The 25991-nt window shown below is 37.9% G+C and overlaps 1 protein-coding gene across 7 annotated transcripts in view; it reads right to left on the reverse strand.

Annotated features, from left to right (window-relative positions):
- CADM1 (cell adhesion molecule 1) overlaps positions 1–25991 on the reverse strand; it is a 337360-nt gene that overhangs the window by 52981 nt on the left and 258388 nt on the right. For all 7 annotated transcript variants that reach the window (XM_025356085.1, XM_025356084.1, XM_025356083.1 and 4 more), the window contains exons 2-5: positions 18013–18159; positions 16221–16373; positions 9066–9203; positions 6832–6990 (exon numbers count right to left, since the gene is read on the reverse strand). In XM_025356085.1, coding sequence (XP_025211870.1) covers positions 6832–6990; positions 9066–9203; positions 16221–16373; positions 18013–18159 — 597 coding nt within the window. The remainder of the gene's footprint in view (positions 1–6831; positions 6991–9065; positions 9204–16220; positions 16374–18012; positions 18160–25991) is intronic.

Raw genomic sequence — 25991 nt, forward strand, 5'->3', positions numbered from 1 at the left:
CTACAATATGGCTGTCTAAATTGCTGGGAGAGGATAGCTTTGCAACTAAAGAAGGGCCATGTCTAGCAATGCCAGGTGACTGGGATTGGTGAATGAACGGAGCCACACAGGGCTCTCGGGGGAGGTAAAGAGAACATCTTGCAAAAGATTTGCTTTCTATTGTCATAATACATTCATGAATAATTTTCACTGCCATTTATTTTGTTTGTTTGCAAGGTGAAGAACCTCCTGCTGTTACATCTGTTGTTATGAATTGTAGTACTGAAACTGGGCTCTTGAAGAGGCCTGAACTATTGTGAGTGGGATGAGTCAAATCTGGTGGGACTGACGTAAGACCAATACCACAGTAGAATGCAATCTTCTCTTGCTGCAACTTTCAGGTAGGTTTGTGGGTATTAGAATTACTGTTTACCCAGAAGAATCAAATTTGATCTCACGGTGTTGTGGCAGAAAGCTTTGTTCCCAGTGCTTTTTAAATGGGGGTACATACTCACAGAATATTCTTCGGTGTCTTGGAAGCAATTTTCATCATTTGTAAGCAAACACTGGGCAAGAAAATCCCTATAGCAAGATTTTCTGTACAAGACTGTTCCCTCTGTAACAACAGAGGGTTTTTTTGTTTTGTTTTGTTCTGTTTCTTGAAGTCTTGGTAACTAGAACAGTGCCAGGGACTGGCACACAGTAAGCATTTGAGACACAGTTACTGGATGAGTGAATGAAGGAATAAGTGAATGAGAAAGTGAAGAAATATTGGGGCATGGACTTCTCCTTCCACCTTTACTACTGATTAAAAAATAAATACAATCAGATCACAAGTTCCTCTTAGTCCTCATCACAAAATATACTTGCGTTTTTCTTTTGGAAGGTCAATCCAGCTCCCCAAATCGGAAGTTCAGCCCAGGTGCTCTGCTTTACATATTTCCACCTCACTACACATTTATTTAGCACTTCTGGTGTGTGTCTAAGTGGTATCTTACAGGAAATCAGAAAGGATGTTGTTTGACTATTCCTTTTAGACTTTTAGATGCCAGCTTCACAACTATTTAACCTTCCACAGAATCAAAATTTGACCTTGAGTTAAAAACCATTAAGTGAAGTATGTACATTAGAAGACCGGTTTCACTGTGTAAGTATTCGATGTCCACAGCCACGCAGACACATCTGTTACAAATACATTAAGGTCAGTGAGATGAGAGGAGGCGGTCCTTAGTAAAACAGGCCTCTTTCTGCAGGGTATGCATTCAGAAGGCAGGTTTAAAGGCAAAGGCTTTTCACTTAAGGGTCCTTTCCAGTCTTGCTCAGGACATATTTGCCCAACACTCACTCTTTGTATTTTGAATACTGGTTACTTAGCCTCTTGACACTTTTGGTACTGCAGATTGTATCACTATCAATCTATAGTCCTTATAATATCAAGAATTTGGAACCAACACTACTCTGTGTTAACACAAAGAAATAATAGGTTAAAAAATTAGCTTCAATTGGGGTTCTTCATTCCTTGATTATTTCTCATAAGGAATCATAAATACTAAAATAACTTCCCTGAAACTCAATTCATTGCTTTAAAAAATAAATAAATAAAAGGGAGAGTGGGAGGAAGAGTGTATTCTGTTAAAAAGAGAGACAGACAGACAGGCAGACAGAGAGAGAGAGAGAGAGAGATTGAGAGAGAGAGAGAGAGACTGGAGATCAGAGAGAAACAGGCCAAATCTGAAAACAGCAGCTATTATGTTTTGAAGAATACAACCTGGAAACAGAATTGATGAGGGAGAGGATTTGATATCGAAGCTGCTCTTGGAAACTATGTGTTATCCTTCACTCCAAATAGGAAAGATTTTCTGATTTCCAGGTTTTCCTCTCTCCTTCACTGCAGGGCACTATCGATACCCAGAGAAACATTTATTTTGGCACAGATAAAGAACAGGTTTTGATCATCTCCTCAATGCCCATTTTCCTCCAGTTGAGGGAATGAAAGAAAAAAAAAAATCTACCCTTCTCTGGACCTTGGATGAACAGGGCTATGGATTTATAAAATACCTAGCTACACTCAGTCAATAAAACTCATTTTGAAAATGATGCCCACGTATACGATTAACTGTCAGATGATAATCAGAGCAGGCATGGCATTCAAACACCCATTTCTAGGGTCTTTGTTTTCATTCTTCCTTTCAAAACTCACCTCTGAATTTTTTTTCTTTTTTTCAAATATGCACAAACACAAAACCTTCACAAAATGAGGATTTTTGCCAAACATTTTAAAGAGCAAGGCTATGATGGGTGAAAGCAAAAGCCACACAGCAGTAATTCAAGAGCCTCATATTCACCCTAGTCCAGAGGAAGGCTTTCCTCCCTTGCGCAAAGCAATCTGAATTCCATACTGAGGGTCACAGCTTTTCTTTGAATTCCCAGCTTATGTCGCTATGTGTTGCCACCTTGATGCTATTTAGACAGTTTTCTCTTAACGCTCAGACAGTGAACTGTTCCCGTTTATACAGGTTTTTATTTGACAAGAGTACATTCCCTCAGATCTGAAGCTCTACTAACCGTGCTACAATTGTATCACGCTCTGCTATAATCAACCATGTTGTAAATTTGGGCAACACCACCTGTACAGACATTCGCAAGAAAAAAATGCACAGAAAGATTTTAGGGTCATACAGCTCAGAACATTAAAAAGCAAAACTGTTCTCTGCATAACATCTAAGGGAAGAGAGCTTTGAGCTCTTCCAGCTCAGGAGCATAATTATTTTCTGTTTTAAACATTTAACTGTGTGCTGCTGCGGTACCCTTGCTGAGTCTCAGAATGAAAGCTAGAAAACTAAGAGCCCTACTATATGTTCTTCATTCCCAGCAACGTTCCTATGAGAAAACCTTATTAATGAGCTTGCAAACGAGCACCCAACAGGGAAATGTCACAAACAAGAGCGGCTAATGCCCCAGAAAATCAAATAACTGAACACTTGGCTGATTGTGGTGCCTTTCATATTTATAATAAAAAAGGGGGGGACTTTAATTCACTGATTCTGAAGGGGTCAACACCTTGCTGAACAAAACAACTCATTTATTTATGTTCAGAAATCTCCAGATGATAAATTACATTGATGTTAATCACTTCAATGCATACTACACAATTAATATCTGTACTCACCGAAAACTTAAGGATTATTAAAAGTATGACAGCATACACATCTGGCTGATTTTTCACATAATTGGGCACAACAGTTTCTCCTGGTATCACAAATAAGGGTCCTAACAAACAAACACTGCAAAATCCTGGTTCAATTAATTAGGACTTAAATCCACAAGACAAAAGCAATTCCAAGTTGTAGCTCCAGCCTTGTCTTCTACGCACTATGGTAGCACTCCATTTGAAGGAGAGAAGTGCAACACTTCCCCTCTTTTTATCCCTCCTCTCTTTTTTCCCTGTCATATTTAAAGTAAGATATTTAATGACATATAATGCAGGTTTTCATTATTTCATTTCCTTTTTAGCAGTATTTTTAAAAAATTACTTCATGTAGAATTCAAATCCATGATCTGTCATTTAACCCTATTCGTGTCCTGGTAAACATCCATTTCTCTTAGGTGGGGATAAAGAGAGGTTGCCATAAACCTTCATGGAGCAAAATCAGCCAGGCTTAAACAAGTGAGCATATTTAATACCAACGATATCAGATCAGATTTGCCCCCAAGGTAGCCTTATTTACTCGGAGTAGACTCTGAGGTCCATGAATGGGATCAGTATTTCCTAGTGATAACCTATTGTTTGTCACTGAGAACATAAGAAATCTTTTTAGGTGGCAAAGGAAAGGACATCGGAAAAAAATTAGTTGTACATTTATTTTAAAGCTTATTAGACACTATACATAACAAATGAAATGTATAATTTAATACATATTTTTACATAGGCCCTGGTTAGGTTAAAGCAATAAAGTGACTTAAAGAAAAATTCTAAATCAGGTAAAAATACAGATGACACATGAACATGGCAAATTTGTGCAAGTGGTCCCCAAATAACTGAATTTAGGAAAACCCTGAGGGGCGAATGGACTCCTTTGATTGTAAGTAGAATATGGTGAATATGTGATTGTATTCATCTTTTCCAGGTCGATAGCTATCAAAGGGTTTTTAAAGGGGCCAATGATCCCCAAAAGGTTAAGAACTGCTGACTTCAAGGGCATGAGTCAACATTAAAATACAGGTGCAATGTTACTCCTCACAGGCATCCAAAATACTTCAACCCCCGTGCAGACTGGCTACTGAATAAATCATTCTAGGAATCTCATGTATTCAAGTGTCTCTTCTTTCCTCATGGGCATCAAAATGTGGTGCTACTTGTCTGCAGAGAAAGGATGGCTGTGGGGGGGCACTGGAGTTGAGCCATCAACAGCACTGGACAATGACTGATCAGCCTTCAGGGCCTAGTGACTGAGTGCTTCAGGCATTTGAGGAATGAAGCTTTTTGTTACTGCATAGCCGCTAGTGTTCAAGGAGAGTAAAGCTGGTAGGAAATGATGTAGAGAATTCCAATTGTGTTTGAAGAAGCTACAAAAGGAATTCCCGGCTGACTCTGTAAAGTTCTCAATAGTGCTCTAGGAGTGGAACGTAGTGAACTTTCTTGAGCACAGAGAACCTTACTTAAGATTATCAAATCAGATGCAAAGTTCCATTCAGGTTAATATAATGCTTTGTAATTCTTAGCTTTCCTTTATATAAAAATATTTTTTTCCTTATGTATATTCCAAAAAGTGGAATAAAGGCTAAAATATTTGTATGATTTTCTTGGATTAAAAAAACAGAGTCTCCCACAAAAAGGTGCCGTATTAGAGTTTAAAATGATCAGCTGGTGCATCCTTATTTTTGGACGGCATTAGAGTCACTTTCCCACAATTAAAGGCTAGCAGTACTTTGTTAGATTGAAGCCAAATGGATTCAGATGTGGACCCTCATTCCTTTTCTTAGAAGGACAAATCTCCAGAATCTACACGTTATGGAAACCAAGGCTTATAAGGATCATCATCAAGTTTTCCAAGGAGTAAGAGATGTAACGCTTGAAATATTTCGCATTTGGGAGTGAGGGTAATTTGGTAGGTGGGTGGGACTATATTCTATTTAAAAGATATTCTGGGAAAATACTGAAAGAGTTTAGGGGTGGAAACTGGGTGAATATCTACTCAGGACATACAAAGGAGCTAATGTATTATTAAAGCTAATGGGCCCCTACAAGGAGAGTTAATGGATATTAACTTTGCTTAAATGAATTACATATTAACAAAATCACAAGAGATCTACTATCTGCTAATTTAGATAGTATCTGATCATTTCTGTTTTCCCATTAGAGGGACATTATACCACAATAGTTTTGGTGATATGAAAATTATAAGCATGATGCCCATAATGAAGCTTTATAATGAAGCAGATGAAATGAATTAATGAGGAAATCCTGCATTATGTAATGTTCAATTGAGCCAAGTTCACGGAATTAAGAAAAGGTTGGAATGGGATGGCTTCTTAGAAGCAACATTTTATAACTTTTCCTGTCTTCCCATTTTGCTCAGATCATTTAGATAAATAATAGGGCTTGTATGGAGTTGAATGGTGGCCCCCAAAGATAAGATAATTCTAACCCTTGGAATCTGTGATTATAGCTGAATTTGGAAAAAAAGGTCTTTACAGATGAAATCAGCTTAAGGATCTCAAGATGAGGCCATTCTGGATTATCTGGGTGAGCCCTACATCCAACGACAAGTGTCCTCATAAAAACATACAGAGGAGAGACCCACAGAGGAGAGGAGAAGGTCATGTGAAAATGAAGGCAGAGAATGGAGTGGTGAAGCCACAAGTTAAGGAGCTCCTGGGGCTCCCAGAGCTAGAAAAGTCAATGAATGATCCATCCCTAGATTCTTTTGAGGGGAGGGGGTGTGGTCCTGCCAAAACCTTGATTTTGGACTTCTGGCCTCCAGAGCTGTAACGAAAGAAATTTCTGCTATTTTAAGCTACCAAGTTTGTGGCAATTTGTTATGGCAGCCCTAGGAAATTAATCCAATGATTCATAAAGGGTAAAGCTTTTCCTTCATCTGACATCCAATCACTGCCATCCCAACCAAACTCTGGTAACATTTCACTATGCATACTCAAAGATCGCCTTGATATTTCAGGAGCCAAATACAAAGTGAGAAGCTGGCTACTTAGCTACAACCTTGGCATAAGAATGGCTTTGTGCAGAAAAAGCCTTTTTCCTCTTAAGTAGAAGGGTCCAGAGGAGAAGATGAGGAGACCATATTCAGTCTACAGGGCGTGGTAAGGAGAAAACCTCACTCACTACGATCTAGCTTTTATTGATAAAGCCATCGAGATTGTGGCAATGATCCCGAAGAGTAGACTTTTCAACTCAATGCTATAATTTAAGCTAAAATAGAGGAAGACATGCCATTTAAAACAAAATACTGACATAGAATGGGAATAAAATCCCTTCTATACAAACTTCAGTACTTATGATGGGATTAAAAAAGGGGGAAAATTGCCCTAGATTTTGCAGTTGGCATAGAAATGATGACAGTCTATATGCAAATAAATTAATTAAGTCATGTGTTAGAGCAGATTGAAATCATTTCAGTTTTACCTTTGGGTTCAATGTAGCATTTTCAAATCCTCATTGGCACTTTGTAATACGGCAGTACAGTATTTCAATAAAATAATCCTTTATTTGTCTGCCAACAACAAGAATTCTATGTATATTATATAAAATGAATGCACTGAATAAATGGCTTCTGAAGAGTTTCTATGGAATCGCAACTCTACGCCCTCAGAATAAGATACTGAGGTACTCACACTGTACTTCTAGATACCGCTGGGTCTGCAGGTTTCCAGTGACCGCAGGGTGCTCCACCTGGCAGATCACTGGGACCCCATCATCCTCCTTGTGCACTTTCAGCATCAGCTGACTGGTCACAGTGTACATGTCTGACCACTCTTCCACCTCCGATTTGCCTGGGGAACAGAAAATGTACCAAGACACCAGAGTTGGGTGAATTTCCATCAGTTTGTTTTTATGTCCTCCCCTCTGTCCTCTAACCCCGACATTGCTATTTTAACAAATATGATGGCAGTTACTTGGGATGAGAGTAATCTGTGAATAGTTACCTGATAAAATGTTTATTTCCTTAATTTCCGACTTTTCAACCTGGCAGCATAGTATTTAAGATATATTTCAAGTCCGAATAGCATACACTATTTTTACTGAAATATATTATGTATGGTTCTTCTATCTTAAAACCTCCTGGAAATAGGCAGCTGAAAGTTGAGCCATTTTGACATCTGGCTGCTCAAGGTATTCAGGAAGATAAAAAGAAAAATGTTTTTCACCCCTACAACCATCTGAACTTGAAATATCGACTAGGCTGTCATGCCATTCAGAAATTCTAGGATATTATCCAAATCCCCTAAGTAATTCAATAAGCAGTAGAGTTACAAACAACCCCCTTTGCCTACTCCCATCATCAACAATTAAGAGAGAAAGTAACTAAATGGATTTACATAATTGAAATTGTAATTGAAATGTTTAAACTCTGAGACTTTTGGAAGACCACAAAAATGCAGTGGCAGTGGGCTAGAGCAAAGTAAGACACAGGGCTTGGGGCCAGATGGGAGACACATCCAAGAACACCCAGAAAAGGAGGGAGGAGGCTTCCGGATGGAATGAATAGGCCAAGGCAGTCCCTTCCTGAACTCAGCGCTCCCAGGAACATGGCACACCATTAACTTTCTTTTAATGTTTTGTACTTATCGGTACACATTTAATGGCTGAATTCACTTAGAAAAGCAGAGAGGAAATGAGAAACTCCTTCCTTCCAAAACCATACCTAGGAAATAGGAGATTAAAACAGAACAAGCTTCTTGAAATTTAAGCTGTTATATATAGATTTATCTGCTTCCAGATATAGATTTCTATATCCTCTTTCTAAAAGGGCTGATTCTTTTCTTTCTCACGCTCTTTATTTATTTAACAAGTACATATACAGCACTTACTTTGGCCCAAGTATTAGCTAAATACTTTACAACTATTCACTCATTTCATCTTCATAAAAATTCCATGAAGTATGTAATATGATTATTCCTATTTTAGAGGAAACTGAAGCACACCACTAGCATTTCTGTCAAACAATTAGAGGAATTCAGCTCCTAAGACCTTTGTGCAGAGTACTACCTGCAGGGTAACTTTGAAAAGGAAGGAATCTGAATGCAGAAATACATGCAGAATTTAAGATAACTGGCAAAAAATGGTCAAATAGGGTATAGGCTGTCTCCTTTATCTGATGTAACACCTGAGGTGGCAGGCATTTGTGGATCCAGGACCCAAACCCGGGATGGCCCAGTACAGAGGTAAAGATGATCAGAATGGGGCTAAAGGAGCTGCCTTGTACTGTCATCACAAAATCACAGACTGCACAAGAACAGGCTGGTGAACTGGGCAATTGAATCATAAATTTCACAAGAAAGGTGGCCCCTGTAAATTCACAATTAAGATGAAGTTGTTAGTTCACTTGGTGCAACCACTCTTGTAGGAAAGCATATAGTCAATACAGTTGATAGTTCAATAGATGTCAGAATGACTGGAATTTACCATAGGAAAGACTGTGTAACATTTTTTTAAATGAATACCCTAAAAATGTGGGGTTCTGATCCCCTCTAGGTCACTGCAAAAGACAGGGCAAAAGCAATTAGAGTTGAAGGTACAGACAGAGACAGCCTGAGCTCAGGAGACAGCCCTCATGAAAATTTTTCCTAGCCTAAACAGTTCTAGTTTACAGTTTTAGTTCTTTCTGGGCATCTGAGTAGAGTGACAGCTATCACCATGAACCCTCAAACAGCAGAATGAGGACATGGATTAGAACAATAAAATGCTTTTATGCTTTGGCCTCAGATGTATTTAGTAATTTATAAACCATATCTAAATGAATACTTTTGTTTCATGGGCATGTTTTGTATTTGTCCTTGATTTTCACAAAGGCATACCCCTGCTAGAATCAACTAACTACTTCAGTGTGGGGCAATCTGCAGCTTACCTTTTAGCTCCGTGTTCCCTTTGAACCACCTGATGGTCGTGGCTGGCTTGCTGGCCATAGCAGTGCAGTTGACTTCAATCTCCTCACCTTCCACTGCAGTGTCTTTCTGGATATCGATCATCAGATTACGTGGTGGGACTACAAATTAAACACATGTGTTTTATAAACACAGAATGCATTTTTGCATTGTTGCTATCAAAAAGGAGAAAAATAGCAGACATTCCTGATGAGAATTTAAATCATTACAAAAAGGGAAAAAGAAATACAAAGTAATCATCAAATAAAGTGGGTTATGCAAAATCAGTTAATTTAGAATTTTTATCCTAAATTTATGTTAAAAATAACCAATGTGGCCGGGCATGATGGCTCACACTTATAATCCCAGAACTTTGGGAGGCTGAGGCGGGCAGATAACCTGAGGTCAGGAGATTGAGAAGAGCCTGACCAACATGGAGAAACCCCGTCGCTATTAAAAATACAAAATTAGCCGGGTATGGCAGCACATGCCTGTAATTCCAACTACTTGGGAGGCTGAGGCAGGAGAATTGGTTGAACCCCGAAGGCGGAGGTTACAGTGAGCCGAGATTGTGCCGTTGCACTCCAGTCTGGGCAACAAAAGTGAAACTCTGTCTCAATAATAATAATAATAATAATAATAATAATAACAACAACAACCACCAATGTCACACTCTTATCACTGAGCACATTATATCAGTATAGATATTAGTCACCAGTCATTCACAAATTAACCAGAAAGTAGATATAAAAGAGGAATACATACTATTGAAATGATCATCCTTACCAGGAACCCCCTGAAAGCAGTATTTCTCCTTGAACTCAACTCTTGAATTTCAATCTTCAAATGAAAGATTCCAAAGTCAACGGGGCAAAGATAAAAATCTTTGAGTCCTTAAAAGAATCACTCACCATAAAATGCACAGAAAAATTGTGCCTCAAACCAGTTCCATGTAATTAAAATGATTCATAGAGATCCAGAATGTAATCATAACCTCTGATGGATAATGTAGTAATAAAATCCTTTGGATATGAAGATGCAGTAATATAAGAAATGCCAATTAGTTTGCAGCAATTTTCCATATTCTGAATTCCAGTGCTCCAGATTTTGGAAACCAAAGACGAAAGAGACCCTTAAGTGCTTATAAGTAGATTTACATATCAGAATTAAAACCACCCTTCTGTAAGCATATTAAACATATATGTGATAAAATGGTCAAAATAACGGATTGGGGAGTTAAAATACTGACTATCAAATCAAGAGTATGTAGTGTGATAGTGATGGTGATACTGACAATGATGATGATGATGACAAAATATGTTATCTTTTATGAAACTGAATTGACAGTAAAACTTCATATGCAACCTTACCTCAGGACTGAGCCTGTTGAAATAAAAATCAGTAAGAATACTGAATTCAGTAGAGTGAATCTAAGAATATGTGTCCTGACCACCATGAATAAGCAAAGACTGTTCCGAGACTTATGATTAATAAGTTTCTCAACTCAGAAGAGAAACAAGAAATTAAATATGTATAAACATGCCATCCTGATGATCAAGTTGAATAATAAATTTCTGATACCGCTTCAATAAATTATGGGATTAAACCATGTATTTGGGATTTCCAACTGTTCTAGTCCACAATGTGAAAATTCTGCCCACAGGAAGACTTTTACACTGAACTGGAGCAGTTGAAAATTCCTGTAGAGAATGACAGAAAAGTAAAAGTAAAATGATTTGTTGCACATACTTCCTTAGCAAGATAGTGTTTGGTGCTGTTGGTGGTGGCGGGTGTAATGAGTAGACCCAAAAGATCCCTCTTCTTTGTTTCCTGTGTACAAGGAAAACAACATATTTGCTCAAATGGATGTGCTGCTAATATGATACGGCCCAAATGAGTAGTTAAACATGGCAAAGAACTACCCTAGTTTACATTTTAAGAAAAAATAAACAAAAAGATAATTTAACATCTAATTTAGAGTTTCACATCTGCTAGCATTTTATGAAACACAGAAAGGCTGTAACAAAAGAAATGGAATGACTTCAACTAGCCTTATCTTTCACATAGTTTATCCATGCTAGATGATAGTCAGGTAGGTTATAGATTTTCATCACACATACCTAGACGGTAGATGGGGGATACATGGAGAGACTAGATGTTTAGGATTAATAAATATTACTGCATTCTGAGTGTAGTATTATAGGAATATTTTTTACATGCTATTGTTAGATCAAATGTCAGAGGAAAAGCCTAAAGAAAATAAGACCTTAAAGAGTGGTATAAGAAAAAATGAAAACAAAACAACTAAGGTATAACATATATAGGAGTGTCTTCTCAACAAATGGAGGAATGAAAGCTAAAAAAACAATACCTTTCAAGGTCCAGGAGAAAATAAGAGTGATGAAAATAATTTTTCATGTTGAAATATGCAGTGGTTCCTAATGAGAACTGTAATGGAGCAATGTAACTGATGGGATAGGACCTTAGGAAGGTGTTTCTCTTAGTAAATGACAAAGAGGGCAAATGGCTAAAGCCACCAGCAACCCTGGAAATCCCTAGGGAATGGGGCAGATGAGATCCTGCTTTATCTGTGTGACTTTGGGAGAAACACTTTGATGGTCCCTCTGTGGAAACATGGGCATCTTCTTGATGCGACAGTCCAGCAGTTGTTAAAAGACTCCTCTATGCATCTCTGTTGAGTCTTAGTGGAATTTAGCCTCAAACATACTCAGATAGTTGTTTCCTGTGTTCCTGGATATCTTTCCTTTATTATCTCATTTTCATGCTAAGCCTGGAAACCCCTTGTCTCTGCTTACCCCAAGCTTCTCCTAACCTTCACTACCGGTTCATCTTCAGTGGTATCTCTTGGTGGAGAGTCTTTATTGCCTCCATTTGGTTCATAAAGATGAGGGTGGGTTCCTACCACATTATCAATCATGTCTGCTGGTCCAGAGTAAGGAAATGAAAAGGGGCAGGTACAGATAAGGATCGAGGAAAATTCACCAATGTCCCCTCCAGATTTCATTTGGGGGTTGAGAGCCTGACAGGCAGCTAGGTCCACATCTGGATTATTCGTTGTTTGGCATTATCCAAACAATCGCAACAGATACATTCTATTCTATAACACTTCAGAGTGAGTCCTGAACCAGTGCTAGTTCCTAGGATTATATGCCCAAAGAGCTGACATCATCTTCAACTTTATGGCTAAGGTAAAAATGTGGAAAACTTCAAAAGCATTAGAAAATGTGCCCAGTGTTGCAATGGCTCACGCCTGTAATCCCAGCACTTTCGGAGGCAGAGGTGGGCAGATCACCTGAGGTCAGGAGTTTGAGACCAGCCTGGCCAAAATGATGAAACTCTGTCTCTACCAAAAATACAAAAATTAGCCAGGTGAGGTGGCAGGCACTTGTAGTTCCAGTTACTTAGGAGGCTGAAGGAGGAGAATCACTTGAACCCAGGAGGCGGAGGTTGCAGTGAGTCGAGATCATGCCACTGCACTCCAGCCTCAGTGACAGAGGTAGACTCCGTCTCAAAAAAAAAAAAAAAAAAAAAAAAAAAAATTTGCCCAGTGTAGAAAAATAAAGGGCTTATTTATTGTTGAGATCACCATCCTGTGAAATCACTGAATGATTTTTTTTCCAAGCCCATAAATAGTTTTCTCAAGATTGTGACTAGTATTTCTGATCTTTGCTAAGGTTAGAAGAAGAAATAGGCATTTATACTGGGAGTTGTTTGGTTTATAAAATAAAATCTGATAATGCGAATCATAATAGTTTATTGATATGTTACAAAGTTGACTTTGCTCAGTGTTTTTTTTTTTTAAGAGCAGGAAAGCTTTCAAAAATATAAATGAGGTGATTTAAATCTGTTTCTCTGAAAAAAAGGGTTGGACAAGAAAATCTTAAAACTTATTTTGGTCTACTAATTCTACCCTGTTTTTCCTTTAGCTTCATAATGTCTACTCTAATACAAAAGGTTAGTAAAGTATAAAAATCCATTTATAAGAAAAGTGAATTAAAACTGCTGCTAACCAGAGAATATACTTACGTATGGTCCACTAAACAAGCACATTTAGTAAAAACTGCCTGCAGCCATTAATGAAAATAACCAAAGATATTTCTAAGGAGGTGCATATAGATGAAAACCTGAATGAAAATCACAGAGGGAAATACTAGAAAACAGTAATGAAATGTCAAGGTTCTTCTTAGCTACCCCAAATCTATAAGAGTGCTAATTATAAACATTACGCCTACAACATTTAACAAAAATCAGCAATATCAAGATGAGTCACATTAATTACAACAAAAGAGGAGTCTTAAAGCTGATCAGTATGTGAAATCTCACTCTAAGACCCTTTAAAATAATTAGGTTCTCCTGTTCCTGGAATCTTAAGAACGAACACTAATCTTAGAAGGACAGGACTGTGATAACATTAGCTACTATTATCAGTAACTATATTAATCTTAAAGAAGTGTATTCTCTGTCTCATTCATCTGCTCTCATGAATAGGAGTATAAAAAGTGTCCTACAGTATGTTTGGAGAAAGAAACAAAATTGTCACAAGTGGAAGGAGTGAATGAATATCCTTAAAGGCACCAAATGCATGCAAAATATCATAGGAGAGTCTTCAGATTTTACATGGATAAGATCATAAGCATAATAGTAACTATAGAATAGCATAGACAACATTAACAAATACCCATCTCCATATCTTATAATTATGCTGAAGTTTTTACTGAATGCATCAAATAACTAATAGACACACGCACTAAAATGAGAATCTTCAACCTATCAAGAAGTTTGACAGCTGTGTAAGTACACGCGGAGTCCTTTTCAGAGAACTGCAGATAGCAACGAAGATGCTAATGTCATTCTTCATTCATTATAATATCTGAAAACTCTAAACCTTACGAGAAAGGTTTGAATATAAGAGTATCAGTGGAAATTGTCAGATTTTGGGAAATGAAAGACTCAAACACTGATGACAACAATTTTACTCTGTCAAGGAATCCTGGAGTAAATTAAATGGAAAGAATATTAAGTGAATGAACAATATCTGCAGAAAGAACATCTACTACTTTTTAGAGTGCTACTTTCGAGTATATTTAAGTTAATGCTTCTATAAAATGCAAGTAGGAACCTATTACTTCTAGAATAATCAGACCTCCTAAAGGATTACAGGCATAATGCCTCTCAAAATTCTAGTGCTGGCACACTGGCTCCCAAGCACATGGTGTATTCAGAGCCAAACTGATCCATGCAGTGGTTTTGAGAATAAATGTATCAGGCACCAGAAAATGACAGGCAGTAGTAACTGCTTGCCAATGGCTAGATATGCTCCTGAAAACAGAAGATGTGCGCCTTTTGGGGAAAAAAAAAAATCTTAAAACAAAAGCATTCGGTATTTAACTGAAAACAACCTAGACTGGAAGACACCAATGTTGTAATTATAAAACAGAATTGTAAGGTTTATTCCAAATTCTAAGATTCTTGGTTCTTACTGAGTGCTCTGTAACCTGGGCAAGATGTCTAACGTCTGTTATTATCATTTTACTTCTGTGAAAAACAACATATAAATAGGTAAAGGTATATGTAGTAAAATACTCTGAAAATTCAAAATGCCATAGATTTTATTTTATGACTGTCACATTTGTGGAGATGCCATAAACGATGATGAGTCAAAGGGTGGATGAGTGGATGGTCAATTTGAAGTCTGTGTTGCTAATGACTTACTCCAACAAGCAAAGAGCGTTTTCAAATACTCTGATACAAGCAGACAGACAGAACACTTCAAATGTATGCTTGCGAATTTGGTACATCTGCAAAATACCAAAATAGTCATCGCAGCAAAACCTCCCATGCTTACTATTTCTACAGGTCTAATCTGGATTAAGACCACAATAGTGACAAATACAAATACCCGAAAGCCATCTATCATTAAACACAGACCAGATTAGAAATTGTATGGACAGGTTTTAAACACAACTTTCTAAAATCAATACTCCTCTCGTCAAAAACATATATGTGAGCATTAGGGTTATGTTTTAGCTTAATGAATAAAAAAATTTTCCCTTCTACAGCTGTGTTGAAGTAAAGTAATGAGGCAGCAGCTCAATATGTACATCCATAAATACATATATGTGCACACATACCAAGCAAAAATGTCCTTCATATTTATCTTTCCTCTTTAATCTTCATATCATTACACTGAAAAGCTGCAGTCTGCCGCCTCAAATAGACTTTGATTCATCATCTTCCCGAAGGTGTAAATCAGAGATCTTGCCTCATGCTATAGTGTATGTCCTTGAAAATTCAGTTTCAAGACTCCAAATCAGCTGGTGTTATGCAGTAGAGTAAGCTTGTCTAAAGGTGACTAATTCAGACCACCTTCAACATAGAAATATCTGCTGACTATATTAAAATATAAACATGGAAACCTGGCTACTGGGATTTTGCTGAAACTCACAATCTGGTGATCATAAATGAAGACACTCAGCTCACTGGAGGTGCACCTCGCAGCCTGTCAACAGTTATTTGCTTATTATCAGTAAAAGCGCTCTTAACTCTTTTATGTCCAATGACGGCAATTTGTGGCAAAGTATATGTTCATGGGGTATGACTTTTTTACAGTATAATCTAGAGTATAAGCAATAAACAAGGCCATAAGTCAAGCCAATGAAAAGGAGATCAACAATATTAAAATGAGGATGTAACTCAGAAGGAAAAATCATTACGTGGATTTCATAACTGAGTTCTGCCATGGGGTATAGATTTGGTAGCCCATCTCCCCTTCCCCTGCACAGAAGGAAGAAAAAAATCCCGGTAGTTAGAAGCAATAACATTTCATGTGGTGAGTGATTCATTTGAGGGCTCTAAATTCTCTTGATCTTTGCTTCTGAAACTTGAGGGTTGAAACCCAAGAGCAGGTGGAATCTATAAAGACTGCTGATTGCCATTCCTTAGAGCATTTGGTAAAATAGGCTATTTTTAAAATTCAGCAAGATGGGCGGCGATTCTTCCTGAAACAAGTTTGAACAGGAGAATTCACCATTAACCTTTTCCTTGCTGCTGTAAGCTGTCTGGTAGTAAGGGCCATCCCCGTTCCATTTCCCTGAGTAATCCCCACATGCATTTCTTACCCAGGACTGTGATGGTGGTGTAACTTTCCTGTGGGGGGTCGGTGTAGAGCTGGCAAAAGTATCTTCCTTCATCAGAAATTGAGACGTTTGTCAATGACACTTTGAGTTCACTGCTAGAAAAATTCAGCAACTGAAACCTGCTGTCCTTCAACGCTGTGAAACAAAACACAGAGTTAGTGATTGTGAGAAGGTTGACGGACAGTCTGTTTTCCTTAATTATGTATTAAATCTTCTTGTATCTGGTACTTCTTGACTATTTCGGGTGTCTGTAGTAACTTCATGCAGACAAATAACCCTGTCCAAAGGAAACTTATGCATATGAGTGCATGTGTGAGTGTACATATACAATCCAAATCCAGCTGATTTGGATTCTTGAATAGAATCACTGCCCATCTTGCTGAATTTTAAAAATAAAAAAATACATATATGCACACACATCCAGATATGCACCCTTCTACCTTGGCACAATTCCAAATGCTGTCAGTTTTCAGCACTTATTCATACACGTTTTCAAGTTTTCTACCAGAGACAGACAAAAAGAAAACAAAAGGAAAAAGCAGGTCATGAGTCCTCTGAAGCAGGGAGTGCCAGCCCCCCCTAGCCTTTGGGCACTGGAAGTTCAGGGACTAGGGCCTACAGCCTTTTAAAATGCCTCAAAAAGTATAAGTAAGACTTTCAAAAAACAAGGATTTCAAATTATGAAACAGAACTAAAAAGGCCTTCATAATTACAAAAGCAAAAGGAAAATTACTTTAAAAACTTATAATCTAATAGCAAAATAAACCTAATTAACTTGGATTCACCTTAACATATTTGATGTGATTTGAGGTGGAGCTGCCAAAAGTGGATGACCTCGAGCCTACGGAGGCCTTAAACTGGTCCTGCGGTTTCCTAAGTACATTTGGCTTCACAGTATGAAACTGATTAGGCATTAAGCAGGAAATCAAAATCACTGCAAAACTGATATATGTGGGCCTCTTATTTATTTCAAATGTTCTCTTTCAAAATCCTTTTTTAATTTTGGCAAAGACTAACTTAGTATATGACGAAAATTCACTTTAAGAAAAGAAGCTGGCTTATTTCCTTTTATCTTCCCTCAACCCTTTAAATGTTCCTTAGGTTTATCAACGTTTTCCATAGGTCATGAATGACCCTGAGGTATTGGGGAGGAAGGGGACAAGCAGCTGGGAAGGGACATGCTTCGCTTTGGTTAGGCACTGACGCTCTCCAACAACAATTTTTTTCAACAGATTTGATTCTTGCTCTTACTAAGCTCTGACACTCATATGAACCATTTGTATTCTACACAAGTTTGTTGCAATTTTGGTTTTTGTGATATTACATTTGGAAAGATTTCAGCATATGGACACTTCCATATGCCAAAGGCTATGATGAGACAAGACTTGGTTTTATGCTTATAGGCATGTATTGCCTTGGAAATTTCAATCTTCAAACCAAAGGGATTACCTTTCAGAATGCTGTATTTTCCTTGCCTTACCCTGTTTGAGTTGTTTGTGTCAGCTAAGTATTTGGGACTCAATTGCAATTCACCTTGAATTACTACAATCAATTTCTATTGCAAAGTAAGACTGCCTTACTTTTAAAAGGGGCCATTCAAGGTTTCTATTAAGTAGAAAGATTATGATTGCCTGTCTCTTCTTCCCTCTAAAGAATTGACTAAACTTTAAGCATCTAACATTAAATTTAAAAAAGGTGGCCTTAGCAATCTCTTTATCAAGACTCCATATAGGAAAAAAAGTTGCCGTCTACAACTATAGGGATGGAAACTTACGCCTGAAGTCCCTGAAATAAATGGTCTGCCTGTTGGGATTCAGTAGCTGAATCACAGAGTCGTCACTCTTATTGACTTGGCAGCTGATGGTCGCAACCTCTCCCTCGATCACTGTCACATCTTTCGTAAACAGATTCTGTCCATCACCTTAAAAAAAGGGAAGAAAAGGTCAGAGGAAAATTTCCATCAATTAAAATGTGATCAATGGGATCTACTAAAGTGGGAACTAGGCATATTAGAAAATGAACACAAGTAGCAATATTTAGCATGGCTCTAATACCTTTCTTTGTAGTCTACAAGACGAGTCTATTAATCCAAGACAGACCTAGGGACAAAATACTAAGCCCGGAATCACCATACTCTCAAAAGCTGTGATACAAAACGTTTCAGCCTCTAGAACTTTGTATAGTTGAGTAGTATACTGAGGAGGTATTGGAAAGGTCAGAGTACCGACTTTTGTGAATGTTGAAGCTCTCGCAAATGGAGTAGGGAAGATAGATACAGCCAAATTTAGCTTACCCGCCCTTGAGCTAAGCTATTTGGTCAGCCTCACAGAAACTCATGGAGCCACTTAATAGAAGTAGGTAGGAGGGTTCAATAAATAATCTCGTCTTGTTAGTTGATGTTGACAGTCCCAATGTATAGGCAGTTCATCGTGTGTGAGTGAGGCCTGACTCTTTGGGATCTCAATAAAATCCTGGGAAGGCTTAGGGTTCGGAGTTTGTTACTCTGTTCTCTGAAACTCATACCTTCATGACTCACCCAAAGCCCCAGGCATCTCTGAACGGAAACCCCTATCTGCAGCTCACCCCCCACCCCCTGCCAGCCATTTAGAAAATCTCCCTCAGAACATGTCAAAAAGTCCAGGCTTTCAGATTCACTGATATATAAGGCTTATCTCCAGATCTGCCCTAGTTTGTTGCTTCTGAGATTAGTGACAGCAGCCGGGCCACCTCATAAATGTCCTAAATGATCCACAGCACAGGTAGGAGGAGAAGTGAGTTCAATTTAGAACCAAAGGATGAAGTAATTGTCCAGTGTTCCATGTCGCACCTGGTATAGTAGGGGATACAGAAGTATATGCTGTCCTAGCCTTTAAGAAGCTGCAATGTGGGTGAAAACCGATACCTTATCCCTACTTACAGAACAAAAAGTGTGGCATAGGCATTAGATGTAAAGATCAACTGGGAAGGGGAGAGAGACTGCTTTTTAGCTGTGTGATCTCTGGAAAATTAATTAAAGTCCCTGAGCCAGTTTCTCATCTGAAAAATGGGGATAGTAATTAAAAGCTATCCCACAGGGCTGACAGGGGGATGAAAACGGATAATAAATATAAAGTATTTAGCACTGTGTCTAGTTTCTCATAAAACTGAATAAATGGCAGCTGCTGCTATCATCATCATCATCATCATCATTTCTCTAGACATCAAATACAAAGATTTATTAAGCCATTACGTATTGGGAGTGGTGTGGATCCAAGAATAAAGGCTCCTGCTCTCAAGGATCTCCCTATGTAGCTGTTTTAAACCAACTCAGGGCAGATTATTTGCTCCTTTAAAAAAATGTTCCCACATAACGAAACAAAGGTCAAAGATAAATACTCATCTAAAGAAAATGTGAGACAGTATAAATAGAGATGCAATTAGAATCAATGGAGGGTTTCCACCTGCTATCATATTTCTGTTGAAGGATCCTTTTTTTTTCTTTGCTAGGACACACTGGGAAAGTGTGAGAGGGGTGGCTGAGATGGCTCTAAGCCAAATCCACCTAGAAATAGACCAGCCCCTGGCAGAGGATTAGAAAAGAGGAAACTAAAAGGATAAGGAAAAAAAATTATTAGAACCACAGATAAACAAAAATTTCTGGTGCTTGAGGAGCAGACCAAAATGAAACCCCACCTCGAGCTCTATGATCCAGGGAATTAACCCGGTGTGAGAACGCAGGCCCACAGGGCTTGTGGTGAGTGAGAGGGTCAATTCCCCATAGCTTGATCCAGCAGTGGAAGCTTAGCACGCAGAACAGTGTTACAGAATAACAACAAAGAGAAAAGGTGATCAGAAAAAAAATGAACGGATGTTTTTTTTTTTCCTTGGTGGATTACTGTGACAAACACAGAATTCAGAACTCAGCTGGAGAGAGAAAGTTTATTTCCAGATTGGAGAAAAGAACAAGGAGAAGAAAATTTCTACCAATCAAGCAAGCTTTTCAAGGTGGTTTGGCTGGCCCTGACAAAAGCGTGTACAGAAAAGCCACCACTCTCACAGCCTCAGGTAACATGCAATCTACTAAAATTAAGAAAAAATTTAATTGTGTGATTCAAGTGCTGTATCTGTCTTAAGGCATAGGACTTGCTTTGAGCAGAGTAGAATACCAAACGGGGTCTTACTGGGTTATGGGAGGGATTTCTTCTATCAAAGGAAGTATATTAGCAACACAAATAATCTTCAGTTTACAAAAGGTACACGTGGAACAGCCTGGTGACAGACATTAATCCCTTCAATATAAACCAAGGCCTTACAAATCCTGACTACTATCTTGCAGCCACTGGGACTTAAAGCAAGTTGCAATTCAATTATGCTTTAATAGAATAGTTCCTGTGGAAATAACTGTATGCTTTAATTTTAGCTCTTTATTGAAATCCTAAGGCTAGTAAATTCTGAGAGTAGCATACTACATTCACATTAAGGCTACAAAACATGTATAAAGGGGATGGGAAAAGAGGCGTGTTGTCCATGATTTTGTCTTTTAAGCAATGACAACAATAAATCAGAGTGAGGTTTTGTTTGTTTTCTAGGAAAATCTAAACATTCTTAATTATCACTTATAATTAAGTACTCTAAGGCCAAACCATTTTAACGTGTCACTACTGAGTGAATCATTCAGGTAAAATGTTTCCATCTGCAAACGTTTGCCCTTGCTGTGCTCCGGCACATCCTGCGCTCTGCAAATCTACGGTGGTATCATCATCATGACTGTATTATTTTCTAAAATCGCTGAGGCTAACCTAAAATCCAGTGTCTCAGGAAATGCCAGTTCCTAGCTATGTTAACACGGTTATAATACTAATGCCAAAAAATTATAAGTGATCATGAAATATTTTGCTGAAAGAGATCAAAGGGCCTGGGCTGATGGTGGTGGCCCAAGGATGTCATTCTGTAAAAATCACCAATAAATTATATGGGTCAGCTGGACGGCAGTTATGTTAAACAGAGCTCCACGCTTTAAGGTGCCATAAGATGGCTGCAAAGGAATAATAATGACCTATTTATTTGAGGCAAAGGAAGTGAATGACAGTGATGAAAATACGGTATGTATGTCAGTACTCTTAACTGCCTGAAGCCTTTATGTAAAAATAATTTCTGCTCACATCCTCAAATATTTCTTCCAAACAGAAGGGTGCACTGTGACTTGATAAATTTCCCCTTGAAATAGATATCATGACAATTAGGTTGCTACAAAACACAATCTGATGTGTAGCAGAAGGGTACAAATAGGCAACTTTGGTGCCCTTCTTCAAGAATCCATTTTTAAAACCTTTCTGATTTTCTACAACTCAATTAGCAGATATAATGTCAAGGCAGAAACAGCACATGTTCTGGGCAAAAGAAAACAAATAGGTACAATATAGTGTAGCCATTAAATAAGGCTGTTAACAGGAAGGTAATTTATTTTAAGGGTGGAACAATATCTGGCATGTATAGACATTTTTGACTGCTAATCAGTGTATATTGGTGAGATTTAGAAGACAAAATCAAACTGGATTTTTATTTGTATCAGCAACTATATTCCCTATAACTCCCTGATTTGCCAGACAATTCCTAAAAACAAAACTATGGCACTGGAAAGTCCCATTCGCTTACAAGCAAGCCTCCTGTAGTAAACTAGAAGTTGTTAGGGCATTCATCACAATGAAGAGAAAGCTTATCGTCTAAAGAAAAATAAAATGTATTTTTATGATTAGTAATGACCATGACAGCAGAGTTGTTGGGGTGGGGGTGCAGCGGGCACATAAATCCCCTACTAATTCAATCTTCAATTACCGTAATTTACAGATTCCTTTCTAAAACCTCGTTTTGTTATAAACTCCATTTCAGTGACATTACATAAAACACTTGCCTGGATTGGAATCTATTCAGTCAGCAATATGGCCACTGTAGGGAGGTGACAGGGTAAATCTTAAACGAGACATGGGGAAGGGAACAAATATTTATCCAGGGCTGAGCACTGTGCAGGATGCTTTACATACTTTTCTCTCTCAAACTCCTGGAGTTTTCAGTATCCCTGCTTTAGAGATGAAAAACCTGAGACAGAGAGATTTAAATAAGCTGCCTGATGTCGTTCAGCTAAATGGCCAAGCTGGTTCTTGAACCGGGTTCTATCAGATTCTCCAGCCCATACAGCTTGCACTTTTTACCAGCCAGCATCAGGCTTTGATGCCAAGGTTCACACTGGCTCTGCCTTGGAAAGTGTACTTGTTTTTAAAGAGGGCTGTTTGCCTATGAGCAACTTCTGATTTTTTTATTTCCATATTTTATCCAGAACACAATTACACACTTTAAGATGAGAGAGAAACTGTTCTGAATGTAAAACACCTTGTTTACTACTGCTTCCTTCTTTCAGTGCTCGGCACTCTGCCCCTAGAGAAAGCCTTTATTACCAGTGCATGGCGGCCTTTTGCCAGCACCACGAGCTCTCGCCCCCGCTGCCTGGCTGTTCATAAATAAAGCACTTCATTTACACCAGGGGAGTCTCTCTAGTCAAGACTATAACAAAAGGGCAAGTCATAGTTAAAACAGAATTGAGTTTATACTATGGCAACTACGTAAACTGTTACTGACATAGAGAAGGAGCACCAGCAACTCTTCAAAGGGAAGACAGTTTGCCCAGAGAAAGAGCAAATAAAGTCCCTTGACCTACTCCTTTAGTAGCAAAATCATATTAGGAAAACTAATCATATTAGGAAAACCTTCTGCTCTATGGAAGACTGAACCTAACATTAAATCAGCACAGTCATGTCGTCTAAATAGGAGTCAAACCAAAACTATAGATTGTTCAAAAAAAAAAAAAAAATCCTGCTGATGATCAATGTAGTAAGTTATTACTTTAAAAACTCCACTATAGTTCTTGAAATTTTACACAAATGAAAGGCTCGGGTTATTAATAAATTCCTACCCTCCTAGGTTTGAAATTTTCAAAGAAGCACGTTTTGGAAATCTTATTTTCTATAGAAGTGTGAGCCTTCGCTGACTTGAAGCTTCAAATGCCTTGTCAATTATGCTCATTTCTGTTGGCTACTATTTTTACAACCCTGTTCAGGATGTGCCCAGCTTGGAAGCAGAACCTCTAATCCCTACCCGAAAAAAAAACCATCACTAGTAGAGGCACTTGAAATTTCTGCTAACGTTTCTGAGAGCTAGTACAGAGTTGAGTACGTTTCAGGAAAAGAATGAAAAAAATTAAGATTCTGCTGAAACCCACAGGGAAAAATCTTTCTAACTACATATGTTCCCCCAAGTCAACGTAAACACAGTGTTCACTACAAATCATTAACAAAGCCATTAAGATGTGATTTCTATCTAAGCAATTATTGTCAGCATATTTTGTACATTTCCTTTAAAAGACTCAATCCTATCTTTCAATTCATTAAACTGTTCCCTGCATTTACAGAGTTTTATATCAAATCAGAAACCTATTTGAATTAATAAGAATTACAGTAAAAGTAATTTGAAAATAAATTATTCGAAGTTCAAGCCACGAAAGCGTTTGATGAAAGAATTTAGTTCTATTTAAATATTACAGTAACATTTTTAGGCATCCAATGTGCAGACAAGAGACAGTGAGAACCAGTGTCCGAAGAAATGGGCTCGTCAACTGTAGATTTAAGGTAAAGGGTGTGACCTCTTCAAGACAAATGCCATTCTTTATTTCTGAGACAGGCAAATTTCAACCGGCATGAATACTTTAGTATTTATCTAAAATCAAAAGCAATCAATCTGTCTGCTGTTTACAAAGCCCCTCTTAACCTTTTTGATCCTCTCCATGTTTTGTTACACCAAACAGTTAAGTCAAATATGTTGATTGTCTGCTCCAAGGACTGTCTACTTAATGGTGAAAATAATTATGAATGCCAACTATACAGTCCACAGGCTTAGAGAAAAAATAAACTAAACCAACTCAACAAATAATGGAGTGAACAAGAACATGTGACATTGACCCAAACACTTCATCTGTACCACCTTGTTTTTTATAGAACCCTATGGAATCCGGAATCAATAGAACTGAGTAGAAAGAAACTTGGAGATCAACTCTCTCACTTTAGGTCCAGGGAGGAGATAGGCCTGAAATCATATGGCAAGCATGAGGCCCAGCCACGAGTAGACGCCAGACCTCCTGACCAAGTCAACAAGATATTTCTATTCTTGATTCATTCTGGATAACACCTTCGATTTATTGCTAATTACAAAAGCAATATATATTCAAAGGCTTCTGTTGTTGTTGTTGTTGTTGCTTTGAAAGCTTTATTTTATGTAGAATTTAGAACACTGTATCCTATGGCATGGAGATGGTCAGGATCTCAAAATAATCTTCTGCTATATAATTACTGTTGTGTCACTTGAGCTTATGAAAGGAAAAAATATTTTATTTAATTTAATCTCCTTTTGTAATCAGTAAAAGGTGAGGCAAATTTTTGAATGGCAAGTTAAAGGGTAATCCTCCTCTGTGCTGGTTTTTTCTTCAATTAAAATTGTTGATTTCCCCTGAATACAAAACAAAAAATATCGTCTGACACAACATTAAGCTATTCATGAATATTCTGTATACACATTCTTGTTTAGTTGACTAATGGCAAATTAACGTTCTCTATTTTCGCTTAAACACATACTATAGGTATGTTTGATTAGCATTGAATTTCAAAAGCTGATTACTATGCATGCTTTGATTATGTAATTACATAATAGAGTATAATGGCTCCTTTGGAGTCATTATGATCTATATGGCAAATATGTTTCAGTTTTGCTATAGTTTAAATACACGTTGAAATGACAGCTCATAACAAGGTTCCACTTTTCAGTCTTATCGGGCATTTTCCCATTCATCCTAACATCTCCTTGACACCAATTAAGGTCTATTGTGTCAAGCTGCACACACTTTTGAGAAATTCCTTTTGTTTTCTTGGCATTCAAAAGAGGACATTAATTTTAAAAGCAGTATTAAGCAAAAGGCCTGGTTTTAAAAAAAGGCTGAAATTCCATCCTTCATCCATCCTTTGAAAGGTCTGCAGGGAATCACATCTAGTTCATTAATCATTGTTCAGACAACCACAAGGGGGTTAAAGACGGAATTTCACCTTTAAGTCCAAAATGCACATGAAGGGAGAATGGTCAAGAATACTGATGCTTAGGGTGGGGGCTCACCACAATGCATTCCGCTCAGGGTCTAACTCAACATCAACCACACCAAATAACACAAAGACCCATTTTCTCAACCCTCATGTCTCCTAGTGTCCCTTATATTCTGAAGTTCCTTTAGGGAGAGGCAGCTCTGAAACAGTACAGCAAGATTTCTCCTTCAGAGTCCCCAGACTGGGTTTTCCACAGCTGTAAGGCCAACAAAACTTATCTAGTGAATAGATTTTCAACAATTCTACCCTCAACTTAACACACTGGAAAGTAGCCAGGATTTTAAAAAGTTACTGGAAAGAATTATATAAAGTAGGAAAAAAGTTATTGGAAAGAATTATGTAAAGTTTCTTTTGTCCCCATGAAATTCTTTAATGTCAGCTGCAAGAAGAGTTCTTTTTGCTTTTCTCTCCCAAGAGAATGATCTCTTACACCATGCCGAACCAAAGGCGACCAGAGTCTTGATTTTAAAGACTAATATGCATCAAACCATTTCTACCTTTGTGTGTATTGGTTTTTGACATTAAGGCTGAAGAACGGAGGTCAAGCACAGTCCAACTTGTATTTACATACAGGATG

The sequence above is a fragment of the Theropithecus gelada genome, chromosome 14 (genome assembly GCF_003255815.1).
Source record: "Theropithecus gelada isolate Dixy chromosome 14, Tgel_1.0, whole genome shotgun sequence".
Taxonomy (NCBI): Eukaryota; Metazoa; Chordata; class Mammalia; order Primates; family Cercopithecidae; genus Theropithecus; species Theropithecus gelada.